The following is a 13,250-nucleotide window of genomic DNA, read 5'->3' on the forward strand; positions in this document are numbered from 1 at the left end:
ACACTTCACAAATGTTTCATGCTGCAGTACTGCCTCTGTCAAACTCATACAATAAACAATATATGTTATGCTCCTTGTCATTGATTATTTTAAGCCATTTAAAATCTTTTACTGAATGATTTACTTTTACAAGCACGTTGCCTCTTTATATTGTCTGCTTAAATGTTTTATTGGCTGAAAATTCCAATCACTACAGCGTTATGTACACAGCTTAAATTGCTACGATGCTTCTTAGTTTTGGGAATAAATCATAATTCTAGCCGGAGCGCAACGGAGCCCTATATAAGAAGGCTCCGGTGCTGCTTTAGTGCAATGGGACAACAATTTCAGTAGAAATCTGATCTCAAAAAATTTATATTTAATAATAAAAGTATATTAAAAATTGATTCTAACTTCTGAATGCCTGATTCTCTTTCCTTGGGAAATAAGCCCTTGGATAGAGGTTGAGACTTTTAAGGAAAGAGACTCCCCCACCCACATCTCAAATGGTTATTCTCCTGAAAGTAAAATGAATTTATGACAGCGAATAAATTTTTCCTTCCTACGCTAGTAGCTTCCCATGGAAAAGAGCACCTGCAGAATTTTTGGAACAATGTAACCAAAGACAGGGGATGAAAATTGTCACTTGTTACTTTTTTCTCAGCTAACCCCCAGATTTGGTGAAAACTTGTTATCCTGTCATATTTTGCTTGACTTCTAAATTAATAGCTAGAATTATATTCAGAGGAGATCGTGGTCAGAAAATGTTGAACACTTCTCTTTTTTTTTTTTTTTTTTTTTTTTTTTTAATACCTACAGGTCATTCATTAAAATGTTCTCCCTATTCTCTTACTGTTAATAGCATTCTCTGTATTTTCATAAGTGACGCTTTAACCATTTTAACGTTTTTTATTGATGTGCTGGAAGAAGAATGGTCTTCATTTTTATCTTCTCTTGAAGGTAATACATTATATTCAGAGCTTAAATTAAACTGGAGATTGGTTGAGCTATATCTTATTTTTTGTGTAAAATTGTAATTCCAGCCCTAAATAAGTCAAGGTCCAGTACTTTTTTTAGTATTTAATTATTCACCATTTATTTAACAACTTGTTATATTTTATTTATATCTTTATATTTTATTAAATTTTAATATTAATTGTTTAATTACTCTAATCATTAATTATTTAATTTTAATAGTTAATTATTAATTATTTTACTGATTATTTTATTTAGTTAGTTATTTTTGTTCTTCTTTCCTTTCATAGAGGTCCGGCACTTCTAATTTTAAAAATTAAGTCCTGGTTATATACGATATCAAATCCACTCATAGTTTGATTAAAAAAAAAGAGGGGGATAACCCAATATTAAATTGTCTATTAGCAGAAATTAAGGACTTCTTTAAAAAAAGTCTAAAGAAAATGAAATTAATATGACTGCTCTGATTAGAATTGTTCTCATAAAAAATTAAACAATTATGTAAATTATTTCATGTAAAAACTTTTTTTCCTCCTTTCGTGTAAGGGAAGAAATTTTAGCATCTGTGATTAATATCTGTGATAATATTTGTGATTTCAAATAAGAATATTATCATATATTTTATGGTTAAAAAAATTATGTCGATTAAACATTGCAAAAATACAGCGCAAATTTTTTTATTTGCATTTTTTCTTTATTAAATTAATTAACAACATAGTTTAAGTTGAATTGATATTATTATGCTTTTTTATCTTTAGGTTCAGAGTTTTAATTCTGCTGTTTATTTGCACCAATACTGTAATTATTGCTCTAGAATCGTACAATGATTCACCTTTGAAGCAGAAAATTCTTAGCTTCTGTAATATTGTTTTTACAATAATCTATATCATAGAGCTTGCTATAAAACTTCTTGGATTACGAAAATTCTACTTTAAGGATTTTTGGAACAATTTTGACTTAGTTATATTACTTGCTCACTTAGCTGGTAAGTGCTGTTGTTTTTCAATTTTATAAATGTGAAATTTTAATTTTGTTTAATAATAAAATGCATGTTAATTTTTTTATAATAGAATAATGCTTTTAATATTTTTGATGATACATGTTTAATGATATATATTAAATTATTATATATGTTTTGATGATATATATTTATTATATATAATGGAGAAATGTTTATAATATAGTGGTAAAATTTTGCTTTGATTATGAACTATCATGTGAAAAGAAAATAGACAATGTATATACAAATTATTCTGTGTATTGTTTATAGGAGCAATTTTAAGAATCCAAGAAAATGATAAAATAGTATGTTTTATGTTATCTAAATATATTGTCAAAAAAATGTGTTTGGGAAGAAAATGAGGTTCACATTAAGCAGTAGGTAATATATGTTAAGCACAGATTATTATGCTATTATTTTTTAAATCCCTGTTGCAGTACTATTTAATTAATTAAAATAAATCATGCCTTAAAATTGGATCACCTTCTCCTTCTAATGGGCCCATCATATGGAAATATTTATATAAATTCAGACAGTCAGCTAGAATTTGGATATAATGTGGTTATGACAGGAATAAATGTATCTTCAGGATTTGTTTAGCCTGGGGTGACAATAATTATTATGAGATTTTCATTAGATGTTGGCGTTGCTCTGTCATTTCATCTTACTAAGTAATTGTCCAAAATTTAATTTAAACTGGATTTTCTTTTCACGTTTTTGTTTTAGCTTTCTCTGTAACATGAAGCTCATTGGTTAGTATTTTTGTGTCTTGTTTGAAAATGAAATTCTGAAATCTGTTAAGTAATGAGTTATTAGATTTTTGAATTTTTTAAGCCGATTAATTGTCCTCCCCGTTTTTTAATTCTTTAAAAGTCTAGATATCCTTTTTATTGTGCTCCTTTTCCAAAACAACCATCTAGGTTTATAAATGGCAAAAATCGTAAAGAAATAATATTTTGATCTCTTTAAATCCTAAAGAAATAATATTTTGATCTCCATTACTGACAACTAAAACCAGACTAATGCATAAGTTATGTTTGGTAGTTTTATTTCTGTTATGCTAAATTGTCGCTTGAAATGAGTGAAGAGGCTGTATCTTCATAGCAATTGTAGGCTAAGTGCCAGTTCAACAGTCAAGATGTTCTTGTATATGCAACTGAGATATAATTTCATATATCTGGTTTAACGAGAACTACAGTCCATATGGCTTAACAATAAATATGGATAGTTAAGTTACTTTTTACTCTATACCCAAAAATAGGAGTTTGCTGTGATGGAAATAAAAAGATCTTATTTTTTTGTTAATCTTATTGTGTTTAAGCAAACTTTTTATGTTTAAAATTATGAACATTTTTATTTTCATAATTTTTTTTCACAAAACAGTTTTTTTCCCCCATCTTAACGCAGAATCTGTTTAAAATATAAGAAAAAGTTAATATTTATTCATATAATCCATAAATTAAGCACATACTCTTATTTTTGTTTTCCTGTGAAAATGTTCATCATAAAACTTTTTTTTTTTTTTTTAACACGTTGACTGCCATGGGGGGTGACCAGTAACCGACACTCGACTTGGCTGCAGCGCCCTGGGTTCCACCGGTGGCCGACGACGTGACTGATAGTAAAATACAAAGTTAGAGTAAATATATAAATTTTTAAATAAATAGTACCATTGTTACTATAATGGTTTGAAGAGTAAAAAATGGTAAAAATTTTAGTTATAAATCGTAAAAATGGTCTACAGATGTTTGGGGGGTCGCTGGTGACCCCCAGCACGAAAAATGCATTAAGCATGATTATATAACTCACATTCTCTTCTGTAGATAATATTTCAACATAATATACATCTCATAATAAAAATTTCAAGTTGACGTCATGGGCAAACCACGTCAAATGCACACGGAAGTCAACGTGTTAACTAAATGCAGATTTGTTTTCATTTGAACTAAGGCATTACTGTATTATTATTATTAAATAATAAAACTTAACTATCTAACTGTATGTTATTAAATTTTTTTACTTGTATTTTGTAATAAATTTATGATTTTATTGAAAAAAGTCTTGAATAAAAATCTATCTTCATAAAATATAATTAACATATTATATCCATTACATGTAGATCTTGGAGAAAAATGTTAACATTTAATTAAGTAAACAAAAGAGTTTAGTTTTACTTGCTTAAAAAAAAAAAGAAAAAGAAAAAGTAATTTGCATAGTTGGAGTTCTAATATGTTACTATTTAGCACGATTTTCTATGTGTATGAAAAAACAACATTTGCATATATAAAATTATATTTTATTGAACTTGTGTTCAAGAGGTTAACATATAAATTAGCATGCCTAAGAAAAAAAAATTTGCATGACTATTCCTTCAAGAATATTAATACTGTATATTATATTAAAACAGAATTGAAATATTACTAATTAAATATATTTTATAGGTATGCTTCTACATACAGCTCTAAAAATTAGCACCGGCCATGCTCAACTGACGTTTTTGTATGTGTTTCGCCTTTTTAGAGTCTTGCGTTTGCTTCGCTTGACAGAAAGTTTAACTGATCTTCGACACTTACTGTACTCGATGATTGCCTCTGTCCCGGCTTTGCTAAACATAAGTCTACTACTTCTTTTAATTATTTTTATTTATGCTATCATAGGAATGTCTTTATTTGCTAATGTTGAATACCATGGAGCTATAGGTCCTAAAATTAACTTTGAGACTGCACTAAATAGTATGCTACTCCTTTTCCGTTTGACAACAAGTGAAGGATGGGAAGATATTCTTCAGTTTATAAGTACAGAGAAAATGCACTGTAATCCAAGTCTATCAAATAACTGTGAATTAATGGTAAAAAATTTTTAATTGAATAACTTCAATGTAAAATTCAAAGTGGTGTATATATGTATTTACATATCATTACATTACATTTCTATTAACATAAAATGTTCTTAACCTATTTAATGCAAAATACACTAAACTTTATGAACCAGAAATTTTACGTATATGTAAGAAACAGGTTGGATTAAAATACAGGCCATCGAACCTAAAACATATGAATACACTATAACTAGAAATGTATAAATTTTAATAAGAAATGAAAATGTGGCACAGTTTGCATTTCCCGTCTGAATCATCTATTTAATATTTATGTCACCATAAGGCTCATGAGACAGAATGGTGATATGTGAGGTTTGGTTATTGAAACAGTGTATATAGGGTGTAATCAGCTAATAGATGGCATAGTACAAATGTCACTATTAGAGGGCACAAAGAAGTGTAAGACAGTGGGATGCAAATGTAATGGCAACAAAGAATAATCTCTCAGTATGTGGAATGTAATCATTCAGAAATATAGAATGTGGTCATTCTTAGTCAAGCCAGAGAACAACTTATAAGGACGATTAAAAATATCTTTACTTTATCTAATGAAGATAACTTTTGACCCAAGCATCAACACCTCACAGAATTTCAGCATCATCCTTTTTTAAAAATATCTGCCAAAGTGTAGTGATGCACACCGCTTAAGATTTGCAAGGGAAATGATAATTTATATTAGCAGAATCCTTTTATCTATTGTCTCTTCACTACATTAACACACTATTTCCATTACAAAATCTGCTTATTTTGATCTCCTTTTGAAACACTCTCTATAAAGAGAGAGAGAGCATTCAGAAATCAAGTTACGTATGAATAGCAGTTGTAAAATAATTTAAGGGTATTTTGATTTTGTTTACAACTATCAAATTCATAAATGTGTTGAACATAGCAGCATTTTAAATTTTATTTAATAGTACAGATTAAGTTTTACCAGTTAGCACTAGTACATATTATTTAAGCAGTAAAAAATATTTATTTGTTTTTAATTTTTAAAAAAAAATTGACTATTATTCAATGTTTTCAGATTACAAGTTAATTTTTTACACTTTGAAAAATCTGGCTTATTGTAATTTGAAAAATCTAGCCTATTGTAAATCATTTTGTAGGTTAAATATTTATTCCATTGGTTTAATTTTCTTAAATTTATGCATAAGTTTAAATAATGATTTGTAAGAGGATTTTTTTGAACTTATTTTTGGTATTTTATTAGTTTAAAATTTTGTTTTTGCTTTTTTTTTTTTTTTTTTCCTTTAATCATCATTTAAATTCCAGTACCAAAACCAATTCATTGTGGGCTTATTTTAAATTTTCATATGTTATCATCACGCTTTTCCTATTGTTAAAACTATTGAAATATTTTTATTAATTACTTTAAATTTTGTAGTGAATCTTATTTCATTACTTAGCATGTGTTAGGCTGAAAACGATCATTTGCTACTGAGTAGGTTGAATTAACAATTTTCATTTCAAAACTTTTGTTACTCTAACAGTTTTTAAGAACTAACTCTTCTTTTTATTTTTATGTTTTTTGTATCAAACTTTCATTTTTTATTATTTTTTCGTTATGTTGGATTGCTTCTTTTACATATTTTGTTTATTGGACTCGGTTCACTTTAATAGAAAATAATTTTTATTAGATTTTTAACCTTTGGTTATTTATGACTTTAATGCTATAATTTTGCAATTTTTTTTTCCTCTTCTCTGGCCTGTTTGGTTGATTTCCATTGCTTATATTTTTTCATGTGCTGAATTACATTTTTTTTTTCTCTAGTTACTACAGCCTGTAGGGGTTGGATTAATGAAGATACAGATTACTTTAATTTTCTGAGATTATTTTAAATAATGAACTTTAATTTCTGCCCATGTTGCTTCAGAAATAGGCTGATGTGTCAACGTCTTTTGTTATACTAAAGCCTGGTGACACTGCAGTAAAAAATGTAATTTTTTTTTTTTTCATTTTTTGCACCTATCAAGCAGTCTGCCGTAGTGCTTCTGGTTTTTTGCATATGGTTTGTTCCAAATTGAATAATGGATTAGATTTTAAATCTATTAATTTTAATTTATTTTGCATTATACATATGTAATATAAAGAGAAGAACTGTAAGGATTATTCTAACATCTTGTATGGTTTGTAGTTATTCCTTTGATAAATTGATGGCAGACTATTAACTAAGTCAAGTTGTCTTTGGTTAAGCAATATCCGATTTTCATTCTGCCTTTGTTGATAAAACATGTTTACCCACATAGAGAATGAGGAGACAGTAATCTACAGAATGTAATGTTACCAGAACATCAGTTAATTACAGATGCAAAAAAAAATATTAAATTGCCTAGATACCGGATGCCAAATGTCCTCTTTTAAGAGACTGGAAGACTCCATCTCGGTGTCTAACTGGGAATTTATTTCATCTTAGAAAGTTTTGTCTTTTAAAGAACTAAAAATGAATTTATTAAAAATTTTTGAGTCATTAATCTAAAAATTTAATAGTATCTGAAATTTTTAGAATTTCTCAAATAAAAACAAAATTAGCATTCTTGTATATATAAGTAAAGTTAGATAGATAACAGTTACTGTGATAACAATAAAACAGTTAAACTCTGCATTTTAAAAGTTATTTTTATATAATATACATGATACAGCAATTTGAAAACATACTAGTTTTTTTTAGTTTTATTTAAAAAAATTATAACTATTGTAAATTATCAATCCTAATTTGTGCACTGGGTGGCTCTAAAGTGCATATGATGGCAACCAATTAAAATAATACTTTTTAAACTTCAATCAAATGTTCTAGATGGTGCGTAAATCATCAAAATTGTATTAATTTTAATGATTCTTTGGCACTGAAAAATAAAAAACAAAGATTTGGTTTAGTGAACAAGCAGAATCCCTTTTGAGCCCTAAAGTTGTTTAATATAAAATGAACCTTTTGATAAGGGGCACCACTTATCGTAAATATAAAACCAGCTACACTCTTTTCAGTAATCCGACTTCTCATAATATATTTTTCGACACAAGCATTTAACAGCATCCAGTTAACCACTTGCACTAAAAAGACGTGCCACGCACAATGAGATGCTTTTGTCTCAAACCGTGAGCAACGTGAACACCACGTCGATTGGCATTTATCTCAAAAATGAAAATAACGTCGTCTAACAACACGTCGCCTAACAACAAGATTGTTTATTTGTCGCGTTACAGGGTTGCACTCGCAGACACGGAGCGGCGTAAAAGAGACACTTTACTGCTTGTTATATGGTAGCGCACGGCACCGCAACCGTAAAGTTTAGCCATAGCGCAGGTGGTTAATTACATTGGCAACACGGCCTATCAAACCTGGCACAAATTCTTTATTCAAAATTCATTTGCTGTCATATAAGACAATATGCAAGTGATTGGTTAATTACTACGGGAATATCAATTTTTTACCCTTTATGACAATATTTGGTAAAACTGATCTTTCTTCCATGTCTGAGCAATCATATGTTTTCACAAAGTAACGCAATACGTAGCCCACCAGCGGCCAAGCGGTAAAGTCACTGAACACTGGTAGTTCGGTCTGAGGTTCGAATCCCACGAACGAGCAGGCTGCATGGGCGTTTTCGTGGTTTTCCCCATGTGTAACGTGTATACGAGCCAGTTTCCCTTAGAAAATCCTCCACAAAAGCTCCCTCCCTTTAGGCAGATAGCCCTAGTGTGCTTTGCCCTAGTTAAATAAACTAAACCAAACGCAATACGTAATCATTTTGATTTATTTTACACTGTACAATACCTGCCTACTTTTTAATAGGTATTTTTGTAGAAACACTTTGATTACCAATTCTAAATTAATAGGTAGAACCACCTTTCTCTGATATATGTCTTGTTTTCACATTGTTGCACCATTCACTAATATTTTGATTATTAATATATGATTACATTTTAATATGTTCTTTCCTTGCATGTTTCTAATGAAGACAGCTGCAACGATGTTCATGATGAGCTTCCTTTTCTTAACTAATATTATTTTGGTTAATATTTTCATTGCTGTTATTTTGGATAATTATAAAGAAGTTGTGGCTGAAACAAAAAGTATTATAAATGAAGACAATCTAATAGGTTTCTATCGGATTTGGAAACAATTTGATCCAAGAGCTACGCAGTTCATTCCATATGAAAATTTATCAGATTTCCTAAATCAGCTTGATAAAGAACTAAGAATTCCAAAACCTAATGATATTGCTGTGAGCTTCATGAATCTGCCCATTGCTCAGGGAAATAAAGTTCATTGCTTGAGTGTTCTAAAGGTAAGTCATTATGTTTATTCTTTCATTATGCAGAGTGGCCAAAATAAAACTATCTCAGAAAAGTATTTTCAGGATTTCGTGAAAATGTACTCTAAACAGCAAAAGGATCGTGAAAAATTAGAACAGACTGGATCAGCAATCAGTTTTAGCAAAGCAATGCAACACAAAATGGTTTACGCATCAAAATAAACTATTATGCTACAAGCAGATCACAGATTCTAGTAATATATTCTATAGCATCATTTATGTTTGGAAATAGGTTTGGATCTTAAATAAAAGATCATTCATGTAAATGACAAAAATTCTTTAATAATCCTACTACATGCACATAAAAATCGTTTTGTTGCTTCTTCCTCCCCCCCCCCCAAAAAAAAACTAACAATAATTATTAGTGGTCAAAAAACATTACGTAAATAAAGTTAAATGAAAGTACATATAAAAATGCAAACTACGCATCATCTGAAGTCCACTATTGATAAAATGTGTTCATAACTGAATGTTATGCGAAGTGCAATTCATAAAAAACATGTCCTAAACTGTTTGCTCAAGATTTTAAGAGTGGAAGTGTCTTGACAAAATTTCCAGAAAATTATGCAATGAAAACCTTAGTGACAAGCTACCATGACACAGACTCTAGTTCAAAGGGCAATTCTCCTGCTTTATTAACAAAGCTCAATTTAGTATTCAAATTATACACTAAAATACTGAGCTAATTTTATTTTGACCATCCTCTGTATAAAATTAGCATATTTGTATTAATGAAATTTTGCAACAAATATTATTATTGTTATTAGTATAATTAATAAAACATATTTCTAATGTAGCCACACACACACTATATATATATATATATTATATAAAGCTTACTGGACAAAAAATTAGTCAACCCTAGACAATTAACATGAATACCTTGTTACTCCTCCTCTGGTCTTGATAACCTCTTGGATTTAGTTAGAAAAGGGAGTTTGCAAGGTTCTGCAGGTATGTTAGATCCAGCTTTCATTTCAGATCATTTTCTGATGATCTAATCGTATAAACCTACCATGTTGTCAAGTTGCAAATTGTGGTATTTCACTTGTTGTTCCAAAAACTAACAAATTTTCAACAGAGGTCAGGAGATTTAGCAGTGCATTTACAAAAAGGATGAGTGTTCGTCGTGTTAGTCACCTATGTGCGTAGTCAACTCCACTGTTGTCATCTTAAAATATAGGAGTTTCAACAGTATACTCTTCATGAAGATGCCATAGCTGCCAATCTTCATGTATGAAAAGCTGGGTGTTTTCATAAGGTTCTCACATTGCACAGCAATGCCATTCATCAGAACTCCAGTCTGACTTCACTTTATAATGCATGATTCGGGTTATAGAACTATTTATAATGTGATTATGATGTAAAATATATTGATATTTAATTAAATATTCTAAATTTTATGCTTTTTGGCTAATTTTATTTTGTAATTTTCTTATACTTTTACATTGAGAAATACTGAAAAGAAAAGAGCTTTTATTTATCAAAGTACATTTAAAAATGATGATTCAATGACATACAACTGTCTGGATAAACTATTTATTTAATTAATGCAAAATTAAATGCATATTAATCGATTAAATAATGGTACTATCTTCATGTTATGCTCTACAAATGTCTACAGCAGATTAAAATAATTCAGGTCAAATAAAATTTGTGATAAAAATCATTAGGGATGGGGTAGTGGAATCTGCACAATTTAAGCTTCATTAATTTAACAAAATTTCATTTATTGCAGAAAACATTTACCTTAGTAAAGGTTAAAAATTAAAAACTGGGAGGTTTAGTTGAGATTGAGGGATGTGATCAAAACCAAAAATCTCAAGGTAAAATCGAAGTTGGCAGTTATAACATGCTAATCAATTAAAATGATCACATCAGCAAGCTGGACCACATCATAGTATGAAAAACATCACATATCCATCACTGCCCTGAACTACACCTTGCACACATTGAGGGTGAAATGCTTCATTGGGTTATTAGTTTGTTCGATGCCAGTATATTTATTTGATGCCTGCCGCTTATTAAACTCAGCTGCTGTGTTAAAATTTCCAGGAACTAAAACAAATATATATTAATCAATAGAAAAACAGCAGGTTATTAAACTCATCTCCACTGCTTATAAAAAAAATTAGCAAAACTCTGATTATTCAGATCTGGAATGAACTATTTACGGCTGATTAAAGCTATTTGTAGTTCAATAATTTATCATTCAGTTTTATAGTGCTTCAATTAAATGTGTTTTATTTTTGGGGGGAGAAGAGAAGTATCCAGGCATTTCTTCTCCGCTGATCGTTTCTGATTTCTTTCCGATAATTATTTTATGAACTGCTTTCAAATGATAATGTACACTCAAGATCCAAAACATTATTGACCAGCCCTACATTTTGCGATGAACGCGCCTGGATGACATGGAAGGCACGTGATATTTAACAAGTGGTATTTAACTGCTGCTGGAGAGTCTGAAGAATCATTCTTTCACTTCTGTGTGTGATGGAAAAGGCTGCGGATCTAAGCGACTTTGATAGAGAGCAGATTGTAATGGCTCGAAGGCTCGGAACAAGTATTTCCGAAACTGCAGGACTCGTGGGTTGTTCGCAATCTACAGTTGTTAGTATGTATGAAAAGTGGATGAATGACGGTGAAACCAGCAGTAGACAACATGGTATTGTACGTCCACACGCTATCAAAGAAAAAGGTCGTCAGAGATTGTCTCGCATGATGTAGCAAAACCGGAGCCAGACAGTGGCTCAGCTGACAGCCAAATACAATGCAGGGCCAAGTAGAAAAGTATCGGAGCACACTGTTCAGTGGACACTGTTGGATATGGGGCTACGCAGCAAACGTCCAACTCGTGTGCCTTTGCTGACCAAGCGTCATCGCCAACTGCGCCTGCGCTGGGCCTGGGAACATCGCGACTGGTCCATGGATCAGTGAGAGAAAGTTGCCTGGTCAGATGAATCATGGTTTGTCATTCATCACGCCGATGGCTGTGTCAGGATACACTGTCTTCCAGGCAAACAGTTGCTCCATCAGTGCACAGTAGGTCATATACAGGCCGGTGTGGCAGTATTATGCTCTGGGACTCATGGTTGTGGTAGAGCAGACCATGAATGCTACAGGATATCTGAACATCATTGCGAACCAGTTGCACCCTTACATGGCCTCTGTTTTTCCAGCTGGAAATGGAATGTTCCAACAGGACAACGCCCCGTGTCACAAGGCTACAATTGTGTTGGAGTGGTTCCAGGAACATGATGCTGATTTCCAGTTAATGTCCTGGCCACCTAACTCACCGGATCTCAATCCAATAGAACACATTTGGGATGTCATGGAAAGGCAGCTCAGAGGTCAAAGACCACAAATTCGCAATATCTCGGATTTGCATGACCGTTGCTACAACATCTGGTACAATCTGTCTCCGGCCATCTAGCAAGGACTTGTGGCATCCATGCCAAGGCGGGTTGAAGCTGTGTTGCGCACCAAAGGTAGCCCAACTCGTTATTGACAGGTGGTCATAATGTTTTGGCTCTTGAGTGTAGATTGCTTGTAGATGATCCTTTGCAGATCAACATTTTATTTACAGTGATTGCAGATTGCTTTGTCTACGAACTTCTGATTTGGCATTAATTTTTGAGAGAAGAATTTTATATAATAAAATTAAAGCTTTAAAATAGAAAATACAAACATAGAAATTTGAAACATACTTAATACTTACATTATTTTTACCAAATATAACAACTATGTATTTTTGTTTCCAGTTTACAATATTAAGCCAACCTGTCGTGACTCGTGACGAACTGCACATATGTACTAACATAAAATAAATCGGTTAAGCATGTTTTTTCCATGTGTGCAGGCGCAGCTGCACAATGCACAAGCACTGGACAACATTGGAAAAATGTGTCAGCTGCCAGTTGCATAGAATGAATAGCAAATCATAGAAGTTCAAAGTTAATTTTTACATAATAATATCAATTCTTTAAACCAGTTTTCGAATGTGACAAATTTATTTTAAAAACCGGTTTTTCAAAACCCATCATTTTGTTTCTCAAAAACTGTCAGACTGTCAAAGCTGTGGAGAAATGGGAGCATTATCATGTT

At 31.1% G+C, this 13,250-nt stretch overlaps 1 protein-coding gene across 1 annotated transcript in view; it reads left to right on the plus strand.

The window, feature by feature from the left end:
• LOC118182274 (sodium channel protein 1 brain-like) overlaps positions 1 to 13,250 on the plus strand; it is a 102,524-nt gene that overhangs the window by 86,159 nt on the left and 3,115 nt on the right. Inside the window, exons 19-21 of the mRNA XM_035351596.2 lie at positions 1,713 to 1,939; positions 4,396 to 4,802; positions 8,790 to 9,119. Of these exons, the coding sequence (XP_035207487.2) occupies positions 1,713 to 1,939; positions 4,396 to 4,802; positions 8,790 to 9,119 (964 nt within the window). The remainder of the gene's footprint in view (positions 1 to 1,712; positions 1,940 to 4,395; positions 4,803 to 8,789; positions 9,120 to 13,250) is intronic.

Source organism: Stegodyphus dumicola, chromosome 8 (genome assembly GCF_044657685.1).
Source record: "Stegodyphus dumicola isolate Sdum_Otavi_A_Nest chromosome 8, ASM4465768v1".
NCBI classification, from domain to species: domain Eukaryota; kingdom Metazoa; phylum Arthropoda; class Arachnida; order Araneae; family Eresidae; genus Stegodyphus; species Stegodyphus dumicola.